This window comes from Kogia breviceps, chromosome 15 (genome assembly GCF_026419965.1).
Source record: "Kogia breviceps isolate mKogBre1 chromosome 15, mKogBre1 haplotype 1, whole genome shotgun sequence".
Taxonomy (NCBI): Eukaryota; Metazoa; Chordata; class Mammalia; order Artiodactyla; family Physeteridae; genus Kogia; species Kogia breviceps.
In genome coordinates this window covers 48,494,616-48,513,030 of record NC_081324.1, presented here as the reverse complement: position 1 = coordinate 48,513,030, position 18,415 = coordinate 48,494,616, and the positions used below count along the sequence as shown (strand labels likewise).

The 18,415-nt window shown below is 34.4% G+C and overlaps 1 protein-coding gene across 7 annotated transcripts in view; it reads right to left on the bottom strand.

Moving 5' to 3' along the window:
* SS18 (SS18 subunit of BAF chromatin remodeling complex) overlaps nt 1-18,415 on the bottom strand; it is a 75,658-nt gene that overhangs the window by 47,981 nt on the left and 9,262 nt on the right. For all 7 annotated transcript variants that reach the window (XM_059039402.2, XM_059039400.2, XM_059039398.2 and 4 more), the window contains exon 3: nt 16,002-16,086. In XM_059039402.2, the coding sequence (XP_058895385.1) occupies nt 16,002-16,086 (85 nt within the window). The remainder of the gene's footprint in view (nt 1-16,001; nt 16,087-18,415) is intronic.

The following is an 18,415-nucleotide window of genomic DNA, read 5'->3' as shown; positions in this document are numbered from 1 at the left end:
GGTATACCCTGACCACTCTACTTCATATTACGAATTCCATCCCCCGCCTCCAGTATTCCCAACACACCTCTCCCTCTCCTATTCGTTTGCCTTTTCCTTAGCTCTTTCCATTGTCCAACAGACTACATGATTTAATCATTTGTTATGCCTGCCTCGTTTACTAGAATATAAAACCAAAGAGAGCAGGAATGTTTTGCTCACTGATGTTTCAAAAACTAACTATTGTCTGACACACAGTAGGCACTTAATACTTAGTAAATAAATGAAGAAACCATCAAATTTAAATGATTTGCTTTAAAACTAAAAATAATTCTGACTATAAAATTATCTTCAATATTTCTTTAGAATATAAAAAAATTGAAAAATACAAATTTTAGTTTAAAAATTCTTCATCTGTATAACTATCATTAGTATAGCTGTCATTAAAATAGTTCCCCAAAGGAGGCACTAAAGTGACATGCAGAGAAATAGGAGATTTAAAAATAAATTATTCAAAACAGGCTATACATATTTTACATATATAGATACCTATACACAGATAAAATACTTCCAAAAGTTGATAAAGCGATGATCCCTATACACACAAAAGACTCTTGATTAGTCAACTAAGACTGGATCCAAAAGCCCCATCTGTATCATATTTGCCTTATTTCCTAGTCCTAAAACCAGTCTCCCCAAAATGAAATTTACACATATCTGAAACAGTTTAGGAAGGTCTCCTCAATTCCTCATTCGTCCCTACAAGAAATTTCAGGATGCCACCATGGGTAGCCTTATGTTTATGCTGGCTTTTGACCTCACCAATTGATTTCTTCAATTTAACAATCCCATAAACTGTCATATAGCACCTTGTTCCAAAAAAGATAGCTAATACTCAGTCCTATCGTAAAATGTGATCAGTTTAACTTTCATAACTAATAATATCCCCCAGTTATTTTCACAGCATTTTGATTCTCCAAATGTCCTCAAGGCTTAGGCCCCAGAATGACTGACCTAATAATACTCTCCCCAGTTTTAGTACTATGTTCCCCACTAAATTCAACTTCATGAAACAGCAAACATTTTTACCGTAACAAATCCAACATTACACTTTGTCTCAGCTCTGAAAAACCAAGTCTTCCAGACCCTGATGACGTTAACCACTAAACAATCACTCCAGAACCATATAATCTAAAGAACAAAAAGTAAATGTCTTTTTCTTCACAGACCAGAAGATTTCTCTAGATTATTCTTTCAAAAGAAAAGAAAAAAATAAATAACCTACTCCTGAAACACTGGGAGATAGTACTCTAAGCCTTTCTTAAAGTTGTAATAATACCACCCATTAAGAAATATATATTTGGCTTGGGACTTCCCTGGTGGCACAGTGCCCATGCAGGGGACATGGGTTCAAGCCCTGGACCGGGAAGATCCCACATGCTGCGGAGCAACTAAGCCCATGTGCCACAACTACTGAGCCTGCGCTCTAGAGCCCGCGAGCCACAAGTACCAAAGACTGTGCACCTAGAGCCCGTGCTCCGCAACAAGAGAAGCCACCGCAATGAGAAGCCCGCACACCGCAACGAAGAGTAACCCCCGCTCACCACAACTAGGGAAAGCCTGTGTGCAGCAATGAAGACCCAGCACAACCAAAACTAATAAATAAATAAATACATTTTTTTTTTAAAAAAGAAGAAATATATATTTGCTTGATCTTGGATTTTTTAAATATTATTTTTGCATCTACACCAGTCTGGCTAAATTACAAAAATAATGTATAATCATTATAAAAATAGAAACAATACACATGGGAACCACTGCTAAAAGCTTGGTATGCACATCTCCAAAATCTTTTTCAAAATTCATATATATATAAACATATATTTAGTTTTTAAAAGTAGGGTCACACTATCCTGTTATTAATTCTACTGTAGGTATTATTCTATATCAGCATATAATTCAACCTCATGCTAAAGTACAGAACTCAACTGAATAAGATGTAAGTTTTTAACCCATCCTCACTACTGACAATTTTTCCTTGTATTGTTTTATTATTTTGCCAATAAAAATAATGCTTAAACAACCTTGTACAAATACTTTTCTCTACTTATTCTGTGCAAATAAGAGTAAATTACTTAATTTCCAACATTTAGGTTCTTTACTTCCTTAGCTGTATGGCAAACAAATTCTGCTCTTTATAGAGGTGAGCTAGATACATTATTTTCAATTAATAACAAAGGGACAACCTTTAGGTTCTCTAGTACATTTATAAGCTTCATTCACTAATATAGTTCTGCAAGAAAATTACACACACATTTGTATTTCTCGCAGCAAGATATATCCAATTTCTTTACATATTTGGACTCAGGCAGTCTTCTGAATTTTATATATGCTATCCAGCAAATAGTTAACATGACTTTTCCTAGGTTTCTAAAAAGACAAGATAGGCAACAATGTTGGCAAAATGCTCCCTATAATACATTAATGTAGAGAAATGTGCCCCCAAAAATCAATTCTCTATGAAATACAGGGTTACCTCCTTTATGAAACCTTCCCTAATCCTCAACAGCAGAACTAATTACTTCTATGTTTCAAATGTACTTTAAATATACATAATTATAAAATAGCATATAAGTATACTATAGAATTACTATCTGTTGTCTTTAATATCATTTATAGAACTTTTTGGCATATAAAATACACATAAACATTTCAAAAGACCATTTCACCTGTAGTCTTGCTTCTGTTTTTAATACCAAATGTCTTAATTAGACACCTTTTATTTTGCAGTACTTTAAAAGTAGAAGAGAAAGACAGCTGTGGCTGGTGAAAGGAAGGGGAGTAGTCTGAGATGATCACTATGTTTCTGACTACAAGAACTCAGTGTTTACACTACTCACTTGAGATAGGAAATAGCAAAATGGTTGTGCACTTTTTTTTCCTTTAACAGCAGGGAACAGAGGGGGAACTGAGATGGATGACTTTTGCCTACATTGTGTGGAGAGGCCTGTAAAATACCCAAACTGGTTATGTCAAGTGGAAGCTAGATTCATGGGGCACACTTGGGCAAGAAGATACATATTTGGGAGCCAAGAATATGGAGGGGAACATCAAGTCAAGAATATAAAAAACCAGGTGTGGGTGAAATCTCCCAGGAAGGGTGTGTATAGTAAAAAGTTGTTCAAGTACAGATCATCAACATTTGATAGGCAGGTAAAAGAAAGGGAGCTAAGCAGCTAGAAAGGTAAAAAAGAAAACTATCACAGAAGTTAAAGAATACAAGTTTCAACATTATCACACCGACCAAATAAATATGATCACGTTCATCAAAGACTTAAAACATTCTGAAAATGATGACAATATTGAAGAAAAGTTCTTTCCATAATTCTAAATAAGAACTTAAACCCTTCCATTCAAAAAACTGTAATAAAAAAACAAGATACAGAACAGTGTGTATGGGAAGGTTCTACCTGCCTAGAAGAGAAGGGGAAAGTATGTATTTACATTGGCTTTTATTTGCATAAAAAGCAGGTATAAGACAGAGGTGGGAGTCTGTATAAGTTTTTGTAGTTTTTAATATTCTAACCACATCAAAGTATTACCTGTGCTAAAAATTACGTTAAAATTTATAAATGAAATAAACTCTGCTAATCTTTAAAATGTTCCACAACTCTAAGCACGTGTTGCCACGTGTTCCTTCACTTCACTTGGATCACACCTGTAAACAGTAAATCCTGTAATATCAAATTTTAGTCAGTGAAATACCTTAACAGATGGATGCTCTGCCAGCACAGTCACTGAACCTAAAGACAAATATATTATCGTTTTTACTGACACTTGTGTAAGGAAAGGCTGATCAAGTGCCCAATGCTAACTCAAAACATCAAGTGTGGTATCACCAAAAAATGAAATTTAGGAAATAAAAAACAATATATAAAATGTAAGGCTACTTCTTCTAACCAATTTTCATTAATAGTTAAGCCTTTTATTTTTTGGACAGAACACCTATTAAACAAAAATGATCTTTAATACTTTTAAACTTCAAGTGTATCTGATTAAATTAGAGATTTCTTTAAACAATGCTCATAATGAATTAAGTAAAAAGCAAGACAAGTAATTCCAATCAACTTTCAGCCTTCTTTTAAAATTAAATGCATATCATAACAAGAAACGAAACTGAGTTACTTGTAGTGAGGTGGATGGACCTAGAGACTGTCATAGAGTCAAGTAAGTCAGAAAGAGAAAAACAAATACCATATGCTAACACACATATATGGAATCTTTAAAAAAAAAATGGTTCTGAAGAATCTTCAGGCAGGACAGGAATAAAGACGCAGACGTAGGGAATGGACTTGAGGACATGGGGAGGGGGAAGGGTAAACTGGGACGAAGTGAGAGAGTGGCATGGACATATATACACTACCAAACGTAAAATAGATAGCTAGTGGGAAGCGGCCACATAGCATAGGGAGATCAGCTCAGTGCTTTGTGTCCAACTAGAGGAGTGAGATAGGGAAGGTGGAAGGGAGACGCAAGAGGGAGGGGACATGAGGATATATATATATACATATAGCTGATTCACTTTGTTATACAGCAGAAACTAACACACCATTGTAAAGCAATTATACTCCAATAAAGATGTTAAAAAAACAAACTTGATTCTACAAATGTATGCTTTGCCTTCTTCCATACTGAAAAAAGAAAATTAACGCATACATACTCAATCTTAGGGAATGGCATTAATGTCAGTTGAGTCTCCAAACTCCTTCCCTTATCCTGCATATGTATTCAGTAACTGAATCCTGCTCATCTTCTTTCAAATTCTCCTTAATCTGACTTCTCTTTCCATTTACACGTTCCAATTAGGTACTACCTTCATCTTCATCACCATCAATATTTACCGAGTACCTCCTACATACTGGACACCATGAATTGTCTGAATTAATCCTTCATTTAATAGCATTATAAAATAAGTATTATCTTTCTCATATTGTAAAAATGGCCATGGTACACATCACATGAAGGTGATACTACAGAAATAGGAATCATATTTTTCCAAAGTTTTGCATATCCTCAAACATCACTGGATATTCCATTTAAAATGCATAGCAATATAAAATCCTTGATCCCTAGTTACACAATAGAATCACCTGAAAAGCTTTTAAAATGTGCAGCCAAGGTAAAGAAACACTAGAAACACTAGACTATGTGATTATCCAAGCTCCTTCCAGTTCTAAAACTTTTAATTCTGTAGAAATATTTCTAGACTGTATGCCTTCAAAATGAACTACCACAATAAAAAGACTATTTTCTCCCCAAGTTTTTCCCAAAGAAAAATTAAATCAATGGATAAAAGCTTTTTTTAAAATTTAAATTGTTCTCTCATAATTCTTTCTTAAATCAATGGTGCTTACTACTTCATAATATGAGCAGATGACAAAAATAAACTAACAATAACTAATATTAGCCTAAAACTTAGAAATGCAATTTCTTCAAAGTACATTTGTAGGAAGGACTTACATACACATAATATAGTCATATTTTCTACTGGTAAAATTGTTCCTAGTTCATATAATGAAAATAATTGTCAATAGTTTATGTTGTTTCAGAAAGTAAATACCAACTCTGAAAACCAACATTCTAATGATGCCTCCAACAGTTACCAAGGTAGACAGGACCCTATATACCTCTACTAAATGGAGTCAGAATAGTGTAAATTTTGAATTATGTCAGTTTTGTACAAATATTTGGTCTCTTTCAATGCCACCTCAGCTGTCAGGTACACTGCTTGTAAGTATGCCTGCCTATGGAATACACTCTCCAAGTTCTGATTTGTGATTTGCTGCTTTTTGGCTATGGGCTTAAAATTGAAAAAGCAAACTTGTTCAAATATGTGTAAGACTAAGAACAGTTTCTGTTACAAACTTACAATGCCTTTGAAATAAGAAAAGAATACCCAGGGCCCAAACTAAGAAGCAAAATGCCTAAGTGTTAGTACACTGGCTTTATAAATTGTTTTTCTCCTTTTAGGTCTTTTTCCATTTATTCCTGGTTTTTTAATTCTTGACTTTCTTTCAAGTAGGAGAAGTTTGCTAGATCTGGTCTTGTTCCAGATACATGAAATATTACTATAAATACATAATTCCTCTTTTGGGAGGACATTAAAAAACGTAAAAGTTGAGCATACATATAATTATGAGCACATTTCTAACCAGTTAAAGTGAAAAACTCTGTTCTGGAAAACTTCAGTAAAATCACCCTAAAACATACAGTCCTTTTTCAGGGTTAAAATTTCTCAAACTACAGTTTGTAAGTAGTCTATTCTATCCCTTTTGGCAGATTGGTTGTATGTATTCTACTATTCTAGTTTTCTCAAATTCACCTTTCTTCCTATTTGATCTCTAATCCAACTGCTTTCCTTCTTGCTGATTTTTCCCCTCTTTAGCCCCGCTTTTATTATTGGTCCAACTCTCTGTTGTTCCCCCTATTATGAGGATCTGTTTATTTCTAGCCTTTCTAAAACCCCTCTTCCTTTGTTAACTTAGCTTCCCAAGCAACCTAACCTTCAAAATACCCATTTTTTAAAATGAGAATTTGATCACATATTTTAAATAAAACTTTGATCAATATTAAGAAGGAAAAATTTTATTTCAAAATACACAAATGGCAATAACTATATTCTCTAGTAAAATATGATGTAAAATAGTGACTGTGTTAAATCAATCTGAAACAATGGTAGGTTTGTAATGAAATGTGTGTCTTTCCTTTGTAATGGTTCTTAACCAGGTGATGGTAAAATAACATAATACTTTCCCTGAATATAAATAGTAATAATTTTTACTGTCCTATTTGATTTGTAGGGAAAAATGTAAACTCTACAAAAAAAAATTCAATAACAGTGTATAACTTAGCAACAGATGAGAATGGAACAGTAAATTCTGAGTTAGAGATTTTGCAGTACTTTAATGAATATCTATAGGAAGCTAAATTTTACCACATTGGCTTCTCAATAATTACTACCTCCTTGAGGAAGGGCAAGAGAAATGAGTAACTAAATCTCAAGATGTGTGGTATGACCCAACATTTTTGTGTTCTGCATAAAAGCTGGAGAGAATATGGGACATATCTGAGAAACTAATGTTTAAGACTTTAAGACATTTCCATATTTTATGAAGACAGTATTTCAAATCAAGACAAACTGACAAAATCCAGAATTGCACAGTATCATAAGTCACATAGAGACTCTCAATTGGTTGGGTAGAAGGGATATGGAAGGTTTAACAGAATCACCTGAGAACACTTTGCAAACTACCCTCATTCCCCAACCACCCACGAGACTCTAATAAGACTATCTGGAGGAGAAGGTCCCCTCTCCACACTCAGTGCCCTGACTTGAGAAACCCTGCGCAATGCGTTACTGTTTTGATGAAAACACGTTCAGAATGTGTCACATCTTTCAGATGTACTAGAACAGGAGAAAAAAAAAAAAAGAATCACTGAGTTATAGCCCACCATGGTGATAATAAGCTAAATTCTTTTTTATAAAAACATCTTTATTGGAGTATAATTGTTTTACAATGGTGTGTTAGTTTCTGCTGTATAACAAAGTGAATCAGCTATACATATACATATATCCCCATATCCCCTCCCTCCTACGTCTCCCTCTCACCCTCCCCATCCCACCGCTCTAGGTGGACAAAAAGCACCAAGCTGATCTTCCTATGCTATACGGCTGCTTCCCACTAATAAGCTAAATTCTTAACCTGCCTCTTAAATCTATAGCATAGTCCCCAAACTATAAGCAGACTCATTCATTTAACTTTTCTTTTTAAACTTAACACCTGAGTACAGGAAATGCTAGACAGGAAAGAAACAAAAATGATCAAGGCATTCATTTCCATAACAACACAGTAGAACAGTCAAGACACTGCAGGTTGTAAATTTTAGATTCAAGCTCTACAAAAATCTAGCCACGTCCTACCCTGATACACAAACTTAAGAGCAAATGTGTCAGACTTTAATTTCTATTCCATCCTAATAGCAACATGACTTGGTATCATAAGGCATGAACTGCTTTCAGTAAGGCCTGGGTTCAAATGCCATGCTACCACTTACCAACTACAAGCCCCTAGATGCATTAATCACTCTGAGACTCAGTTTCCTCAACCATAGAATGGGACTAATATCTTAAAAGACTCTAAGGATGAAATAAAGTACTGAAAGGACCCAATACTTAGTAGTCCTTCTGCAAGTGTTTGTTCTCTCTCCAGTGAAACAGTCATATCTAAGAAGCCTCAAAAATAACTAATATTCTACAGATAGCAAAACAGAATTATATTCCAATACTTAGGAATCACATAGGTTAAGAGCAAATTAGGTCATTCAAACCCTCCACTGCGGACAACAAAAAAAGCTGGAGAAAATACTTCTTAAATGTGTTTAAAGATATGGAAGAGCAGACAAAGTAATTAAAAATGAACAGGCCAAGATCCAGAAGAAAAATAATCTAGAGACATGGGCCCAAACTTTGGGGCTACATTTGCTGTGGGCATGTTAGCCAATATAGAAAGCCAGTTGAGAATTTTCCAAAACTGATAAAAGGTATCAATCCACAGATTACAGAAATCTCAACAAACACCAAGCAGGATAAATAAAAAGAAATGCACACCTAGAGAGATCATAGTAAAACTGCAAAAAACTCTGGACAAAGCAAAAAATCTTCAACACAGTCAAAGAAAATAGTCAAACTGCCTTCAAAATAGTAACAGCTTACATTGACATTCAACTGTCAATAGATAAAAGCCAGAAAACAGTAGAATGATTAATTTAATGTGCTCACATGCCAATCTAAAATCTGTCCCTGGCAAAAACATCTTTTAAGAATGATAGTGAAGGGGCTTCCCTGGTGGCGCAGTGGTTGAGAATCCGCCTGCCAATGCAGGAGACGCGGGTTCGTGCCCTGGTCCGGGAAGATCCCACATGCCGTGGAGCGGCTGGGCCCGTGAGCCATGGCCGCTGAGCCTGCGCGTCCGCAGCCTGTGCTCCGCAATGGGAGAGGCCACAACAGTGAGAGGCCCGCATACGGGAAAAAAAAAAAAAAAGAATGATAGTGAAAAGGTATTTTCAGATCACCAAAAAAACAAAAACCAAAAACAAACAAACAAAAAAAGACCTGAAGGTATTTGTCACCACCAAACCAATGCTAAAAGGAAATATTGAAGTATGTTCTCTAGGGAGGAAAAAAAAATGATCTGAGAGAAAAGGTTGTAAATGAAGGGAGGAATGAAAAGCATCAAAAATGATAACAATGGGGCTTCCCTGGTGGCACAGCGGTTCAGAGTCCGCCTGCCGATGCAGGGGACACGGGTTCATGCCCCGGTCCGGGAAGATCCCACATGCCGCGGAGCAGCTGGGCCTGTGAGCCATGGTCACTGAGCCTGCGCGTCCAGAGCCTGTGCTCCGCAACGGGAGAGGCCACAACAACGAGAGGCCCACATACTGCAAAAAAAAAAAAAAAAAAAAAAAAAAAAGATAACAATGATAATCATCTTCTAATGAAGACTAACTTTAAAAAAAAGTAAAAATCACTTGTGAGTAAACATCCATAGATTTAAAATGTGTAACACAATGGATAAGTCATTGAGGGAATGAATTGAAATAAAGTATCTGAGGGTCCTTGAATTGTTCACTATATAGTAACCTCTAAAATAATAGTAAGTATGTAAGTATATAGTTTCCAAACTAGCAGGGAAAAAAAAATTTTAAAAATAATTATCAAGACAAAAAGAACAGAAAATAAGGAATATTAAACAGATGAGACAAAAATAAAGTACATTCTATGATAATAAGTTTAAATTAAGATATATGAGCAATTATGTTCACTGTAAATGGATTTGATGTTTCAAGTAAATAACAAAGATTGCTGGATTGGATTTTTTTAAAAAAAACAACATGCTGTTCATAAGACACATATCTCTAACACAAAGAAATGGAAAGGTAGATACACCATGCAAATGCTAAAGAAAGCTGACTCAGATACACAAAAACCAGACAAGTAGACATTAACACCAAAAGCATAATTAGAGATAAGGAGGGATACTTCATAATGACACATTACAAAGAACCAGAAAGCTATAACATTTCTAAACATACATGCATCCACTACAGTGCCTCAAAATGTAATAAAACTCGAAAAAGTTACAAGGAAAAACAGTCAATTCACAACTATACTTGGACATTTTAAACATACACCTCTCAGTAACTGATAGAACAAACACACAAATGAAACACCACAAAGTTAAAAAAAAAATCAGTCAGGCTATGCAGAAGGTTCAAACAAGATTAACACACTTGAACTAGTGAACATACAGGACTCTGCACTCAGGGGCTAAAGAATACATGGAACATTTGTAAAAACTGACCATATGCTGGACTGTAAAACAAATCTCAAAGAATTCCCAAGAACTGAAATCATGCAAAGTGTTGCCTACCCACAATGCAATGAAGTCAGAAATCATTAAGAAAAAGAAAACAATAAAACCTCCTTATGTTTGCTAACTAAGAAATATATTTATCAGCCCACGTAAAAAGAAGAAATAATGGAAATTATAAAATATTTGGAACTGAATAAATATGAATATACTACATAACAGAACTAATTAGACAGAAATTTACACCCTTTAAATGCATGTATTAGTATGGAAGGATTAAAACTGATGAAGGCGGCATTCATCTTAAAACTCAGAAAAAGGACAGCAAAATACACTGAAGGAAAATAAAATGAAATAATAAAGATGAGATCAGAAATTAATCATATCCAAAAACATACAAAAGAGTAATGGTCACAAAGTCTGCTTCTCAAGATTCTTTTAGGGAATCCAAAAGGTCAAAACTATTTCCATAATAATACTAAGATGATGTTTGCCTTTTAGGCTATGTTGATATTTACAACATCATGGTACAAAAGAAAAAGTGGATGCAACTGATGGAGCCTTGGCATATATCAAGGTATCAAACTCTAATGTAAATCATCGTACTACTGAATGCCCCAGACTAGCAGTTAAAGAAAGAAAAAGTCATTTTCACTTAAGAATGTCCTTGATGAAGCAGTAAAAATTATTCATTAAATTCTCCATGTCAGTTAAATATTCTGTGTGACAAAATGTGAAAATAATAAACATATCTGCCGCAAATTAAAGTAAAATGAAAACACTCTGTGATTGTGCTGCTTGCTGATTTAGGCACTCTTTTCATGGAACACCAATTTTACTTAAAAGAACAATATCTAGACAAATTATACTTATCCAGGCTTGGGGATTTGGCAGACATTTCCTCAAAACTGAACACAGTGAGCCTGGAAAACAACTGATGGCATTTTCTGCGAATGATCAAATTTGACTTTTCAAGGAAGAACTGGGAATTTGGCAAACTTATATTTACTGTCTTGAGCTTGACAATATCCCAGTACTTAAGAGACCTTTCTGATTACATTGGTGGTGATTTCAACAAATCACCAATTTTTTGGTATCATATAATGAAATATATCAGTATTTGGAAAAGGTGCATAACTAAGTGAACTTATTATTTTCCAAATGACCAAAGCATGATGTTATGAAATCACGCATGAGTAAAAGATCCATCCAGAATGCAAGACAGACCAATGAACTTTAATGTACCAGAATAAGAAAAATGTACTGATATAATTTCAGATTCCATACTGCAACTAACGTTTAAAAAACACTTGCTGAGATCTGCTATACTATCACAGATTATCCACAACCTAAAAAGGCTAAAAATATTCTTCCCTTTTCAAATTTCACATCTGTGTGGAACTAGATTTTCTTCAACTTCAACCAAAACATACGCTAGATTGAATCCAGAAGTAGATATGAGAATACAGATGTTTCCTATTAAGCCAGACATTTAAAAGAAATTTGCAAAATTATTAGAGTGCCATTTACCTCACTAAATTTGTTTTCAAAGATAGTTATTTTTCCTTTAAAGAATGTTATTTATATTAACACGCAATGGGTTTATTGTTGTTCATTTTAAATATTAGCATAATAAGTAAAATATAATCAATAATATCAGTGTATATAACTAACATGAAACTCCTCAGAGTGCTCAGTAATGTTTAAGTATAATATAATGGGGTTCTGTAAACAAAAAGTTTGAGAAATGCTGCAACAGAGAAAGATCAAAATCAAAAACTGATACTTTAAAAAGACTAAAAGAAGAGGGCTTCCCTGGTGGTGCAATGGTTGAGAGTCCGCCTGCCAAAGCAGGGGACACGGGTTCATGCCCGGCTCTGGGAAGATCCCACATGCCGCGGAGCAGCTGGGCCCGTGAGCCATGGCCACTGAGCCTGCGCGTCTGGAGCCTGTGCTCCACAACGGGAGGGGCCTCAACAGTGAGAGGCCCGCGTACCACAGAAATAAAAAAAAGACTAAAAGAAGAAAATACAATTAATACCTGGCAACAGTGATCAAAAAAAATTTTTAACGAGATACAAATAAACCACATTAAGAATAAAATAAACTATCACTACAGATCCCACAGACATTAGTAAAAAGATTATTTCATAAACTTTACGTCAATAAATTTGAAAATTTGGATAAAATGCTAAAAAGCATAATTTAACAAAATAGCTATCTCATAAGATATAGAAATATATAAACTGTCCTATAACCATAAAGAAATTGTCAGTAAATAAAAGCCTCACAAAGAAAACTTCAGATCCAGATGGCTTTTCTAAAGAATTATACCAATCATTTAGGAAATGGCTATACTCTGCAAATTCTTCCAGATAAGAAAAAGTGGGAAAATTCTGCAGGTCATTTTATGAAGCCAGCATAACCTCAAAATAAAAAACAGACAAAGGCATTATAAGAAAAGAAAATTTAAAGTCAATGACACTCATGAACAGCCATAAAAATCTTGATCAAAAATTTAACAAACTGAATACTGCAATTTTTTAAAAAAGACCATAACCAAGTGGGTCATGAAAAAACAGGTTAATTACAAAAATCCAAGACTGACTGAGCATTGAGAAGTAAATCAATGTAATTCACCACATTAATAGATTAAAGAAGAAACTATGATCACCTCATTAGATGTAATAAAAGTATTTAATAAAATTTAACATCCATTCAATATATAAATTATTAGCACAACAGAACGAAAGGGAACTTCCTTAATTTGATAAAAGGTATCCACAAAAAAAAACTACAGCAAGCATCGTACATAATGGTCAAACAGTGAAAGCTTTCCCTTTGTGATCAGGAACAAGATTAAGATGTCCTCTATCACCACTTCTATTCAGGAATGTACTGGAGGTCCTAGCCAGAGAAGTAAGGCAAGAGAAAGAAATAAAAGGTGTAAGGATTGGCAAGAAAAAAACAAAACTCATTATTCACAAATATGTTCGTGAATATAGAAAACTGGAAGTATCTACAGAAAAATTGTTAGAAATAAGAGTTGAACAAGGCTGTGAGATTCAAAATCAATTGCATTTCTATGTAAACTGCAATCAGTTACAAAATAAAACTTAAAAAACGATTCCATTTCAAATTGCCTCAAAAAATACGAGGTACTTAGCAATAAATCCAATGAGAGATGTGTAAATCTCTCTGCAGGAGACAGATGTGTAAATTTCCTCTGCAGGAAAATCACAAAACTTTACTGACAGATAGTAAAGGACTAAATAAATCAAAATACATGCAATGATCATGATTTGAAAGACTCAGTATTGTAGAGACATCAATTTTCCCCAAATTGATTTATAGTCAAGTTCACCTCAATGAAAATCACAAGCAGATTATGTTGGACATGCTGATGTTTAAGTATATATGGAAATGCAAAGGACCAGTACACAAGATATTCTTGAAAAAAATAAGGAATATAAGGAATAAGTAAAGAACTTCTGTAATATACATCAAGACTTATTGGACTATGACAACTCTAACAAGATAGTGGAATTTATAAAAACTGGCCAATGGAAAAGAATAGAGATTAGACACAGACCCGCACATATATGGACACTTGATATATAATATAGGTGGCATGACAAAATAGAGAAAAGATATTTTGTTTTATTTTTCCAACAGATAACGCTGGGAGAGAATTATCTACCTGGAAACAAATGAAATCAAATCTATTGCTCATACTAGCTGGTAATGAAGTCCATGGCAAAAATCACATTAACATTCTTTCAGATTCAAAACTAAATTTATTCATTATATATCCCTAGTGAGATATATCTAAGGACAAGCATATTACTGTTAGTGGCAATCTTGGTATTGTTATATTGAAATTATGTTACATGTATAGTAGTATAAAGCAAACAAGTGACTATAATAATGTCATTGAGGTATCAAGATTTTTAGAGTAAGACAGAAGAGATACTAATACATAAAATCAAATCTGGGTAAAAAAACTTTTCCTGAAGTGGCAATATCACTAATTTAATATTTTCTTTCTTTTTAAAAAGCATGTTTACTACCTCTGTCTGCTGAAAATGCCAAGAAAAAATGGAAACTCAGTAATAACGAATGCCCCAAACATCCAAATTGTGGTTTCTAAATACCAATTCCCATAGGAAAAAGGCTGGTTGGAAAAATAGTTGGGGCAGAATAGTTCTGGGGCAGAAAATATAATCAGTCTGATCTCTCGCACAAATTCGGAAGCAAAGAAGCTATACAACACCAAAATCATGTCAGAAGGACACAGGAGCCAAATGAAGGGGTACCCACTGACCAAAGGTGAGAAAACTTGACTATCACAAAGAATGACTCAATGGATTTAAACACATTAAAAATATAAAAATGTATAAGTTCAGATAATTAAAAAAAGACAAAATCCTTGGTCATCTTTCACAGGTTGCTAGAGACCAACTTGTTATTCCGAAAATTGATAAAGGAATAGAATCAAGCCTTTATCATGACTTTCCTATAGGAACTCTTTATTTCAGGATAACCAAATATTTGATGAAAGGAAACTTTCCTTTTTAAAAGAAGTACAATGCAGGAGGAACTGTAAAATTAGAAACTCATTGTTCTTAGATCCCAAAATGAAACAACAAACCTGGTCAACAAGCACCAATGACTGCTAAAACCACTAAAAGAAAGGTAGATGGGGAACTTTATAATGGACTGATCAGACAGGTACCAACTGTGTGCACTGATCAATCCTGACATCACTAAAAACAAGACAACAAAATATGTCCCTGCTAATGAGATACAACAGGCAACACAAACACGGTGCCACCAATGAAATAACATAAAACTAAACCTAATTCTAATGGAGCCTCTCAACCTATAAATTATCAGTTTAGAGGAAATAGAGATGAGATGGAGGAACACGTTAAAGAACCACGAGGATACAATCAGCCAAATCCAAAATGTGAGAAATTCTGCAAAATATATGACCCAGTTTCTTCAACAAATAAATGGAGAATAAAAAAATATAAACTGATACAGATTAAAAAAAACTTAAGACACAGATCAACCAATGCAACAGGTGGACCTTATTTGGATTCTACGGCAAACAACCATTAAAACATTTGAGATTTTTAGATAACTGGTGAAAATTGAAAACATCCTGGGTATTATAAGACATTAAGAGATTCTAGTTAATTTTGTGGTGTGGGATAATAGTCCTTATCTTCCAGAGATGCATATTAAATTACATATATGATGGCTGGGGATCTGCTTTAAAATATTACAGATTTGTTCCTAAATAATTTGTGCAATTACACATTTAAATAAATAAATAAATAGGTGGGTTAGTGAATAGATGGATGGATATAACTTCCTCAGTCAGCGAATCAATTCTAGGTGAATTAATTCAAATTAAATATGAAGGCAAAATAATAAAGCTTGTAGATCATATAGGAGAATATCTTCATGTTCTCAGAAGAGGGCAGGATTTACTAAACAAAACTCAGAATCACCAAACAAAAATGTGTTATTCTGTAAAGAACTCTATAAAAATTATCTACTTCACACTATTTTAAAGTTACTTACTGCTGGTAAAAGAGACTGCATGTTTTGATTAGAATCTGCTATTGTAGCAAGGTAGACCAAGTTTGTATGCAGCATCTGTTGATACCTATTAAAACAAAACAAATATCAATATTAAAAAATAATTTTCTTCCTATCTGCTTACATATTATACAAACAGCATTTTATTTCTCAAGTTTAATGAGCGATTTCTGTTACCTGAACATCAACAGCACTTCAATTTTTCCTAGTTCCTCTGCAAAATAATTCCAAATAAGTACGTTCAAAGACAATAATAAACACGGAGCTCTTACCATGTGCTAGATATTGCTACAGTTGTTTTACATACTTAAACATCCGATTTAATCCTCAAACCAACACTATGAGGTGAAGATTCTTATTCTCTCCATTTCACAGATGAAGAAATTGAGGTTTAGAAAGGTTAATAACTTGTACAAGATTGTACAGCGTAGGAAATGCAATAACTGAGACAGGTACTGGCTTCACACATGTAACATATGCAAAGAGATCTAGAATGAAGGAATCAACAAAACTGATATGCTTATTCCCTTCCCTCTGCCATTTTCGTGTTGCCAAAAACCTCAAAGCCAAGTACAGTCAACACGCTCTGCTAAAATGTCAGAAAGGAGGTGGAAACCACACATTTTTTCCCTTCTCATTCCTGCAGCAGTTACCAATTTATGCCTGCTGTGGTTATGCTGCCCATCTATCAGGACGTATAGAGAGGACAATAAAGAGGCATCTCCAATTACAAAAAAAAAAGAAAAAAGTTATATGCTAAAGCACCCAGATGGAGGAAATAATAGGACACCAACACCAACACCACTGCAAATTAACTTTAAAAAATAAAGCAAATTCTCATTATTGGAGTCACGTGGTTAAACATGTTTATTGTGATCTTACTTACCTATGAATTAGTTTTGCTAAGCCACTCTTCATAATTTAAAAATTAACTCAGATGAAACCAGATTGAAATTAGTAGTGATCCAATTACTAGTGCTGGTAAACCCACAAAATAATACAAACGTAAAATGTGCATCAAATTAAGCTTTTAGAATTTCATTTACTAATAAACACTATACAAATAAAATAATGAAAATAAGTCAAAAGAACTTTATTCAGCTAAATAAAGTCTTCTAATATGGATCCCAAATGAAGTAATTTTCTAAAACAGACACCGTTAAGAGGAATCCTAGTAAATTCTTTGCTGCATTATTTTTATCCTGCTGGAAAAACTGGTTTCACTACTGTTTCCTTATTAGGGAGAAAAAAACTTGTTTCTCACTGAACTTAAAGTTTCTTCACCAACAAGATCATACGTTTGTAGTTTGCTTGTTTGTTTTTTTATAAATTTATTGAGATATAACTGATATACATAAAGAACTTCACGTTTTTAATGTGTACAATTTGATGAGTTTGGACATACACGAACACCAGTGAAAACATCACCACCATGGATGTAACAGATATATCCAACACTTCCCAAGGTTTCCTTGTTTCTCTTTCGTTTTTTGTTGTTGTTTAAAAACAAGTCTAAGTTTTTAATGCTCCTCCTCACATATACACTATGTTGCTCAATCAAACATGATATATTGTTATAGGGATCCTTAAACAAACAAGGACCAAGAATTATTATTTTGCACTGAATTATTCATAATGGTTAATTATGTCACTGAAATTCTTCAAACAGCACTAACAGGCATCACTAGCTGGAATTACTTCATTATTCCATAGACATCTTGAATGGAATTTAAGATACAGGATTCTACAATCTTGCCATTTTTAAAAAACCAACCAGCCATTTTTAATTAGAACATGTAACCCATTTCAAAGGCTGCTCTTTCAGGTTTTTCTTTGCTTCTGAATATTAGTATGGCTCTATCACATGTACTCAGATATGAGATTTGCTGACTGCCCTATCAAAAATAAAAATACCAACTTTACTCAGAGACTATGGCTTACTCGTGACCCTTTAAGAAAAATTCTAGTCATGCTTATTGGTCCTCGGTAAGCCAGTGTTAAAATACTGTTTAATCTGCCACATGCTAGAGGCCTCATTTATAAAATAATGGCAGGGACTTCCCTGGTGGCACAGTGGTTAAGAATCGCTGCCAATGTAGGGAACACGGGTTCGAGCCCTGGTCCAGGAAGATCCCACATGCCATGGAGCAACTAAGCCCCTACGCCACAACTACTGAGGCTGCACTCTAGAGCCCGTGAGCCACAACTACTGAGTCTGCGTGCTGCAACTACTGAAGCCTGCATGCCTAGAGCCCATGCTCCACAACAAGAGAAGCCACCGCAATGGGAAGCACGTGCACTGCAACAGAGTAGCCCCCGCTCGCTGCAACTAGAGAAAGCCTGCGCACAGCAACGAAGACCCAACACAGTCAAAAATAAATAAATTTATTTTAAAA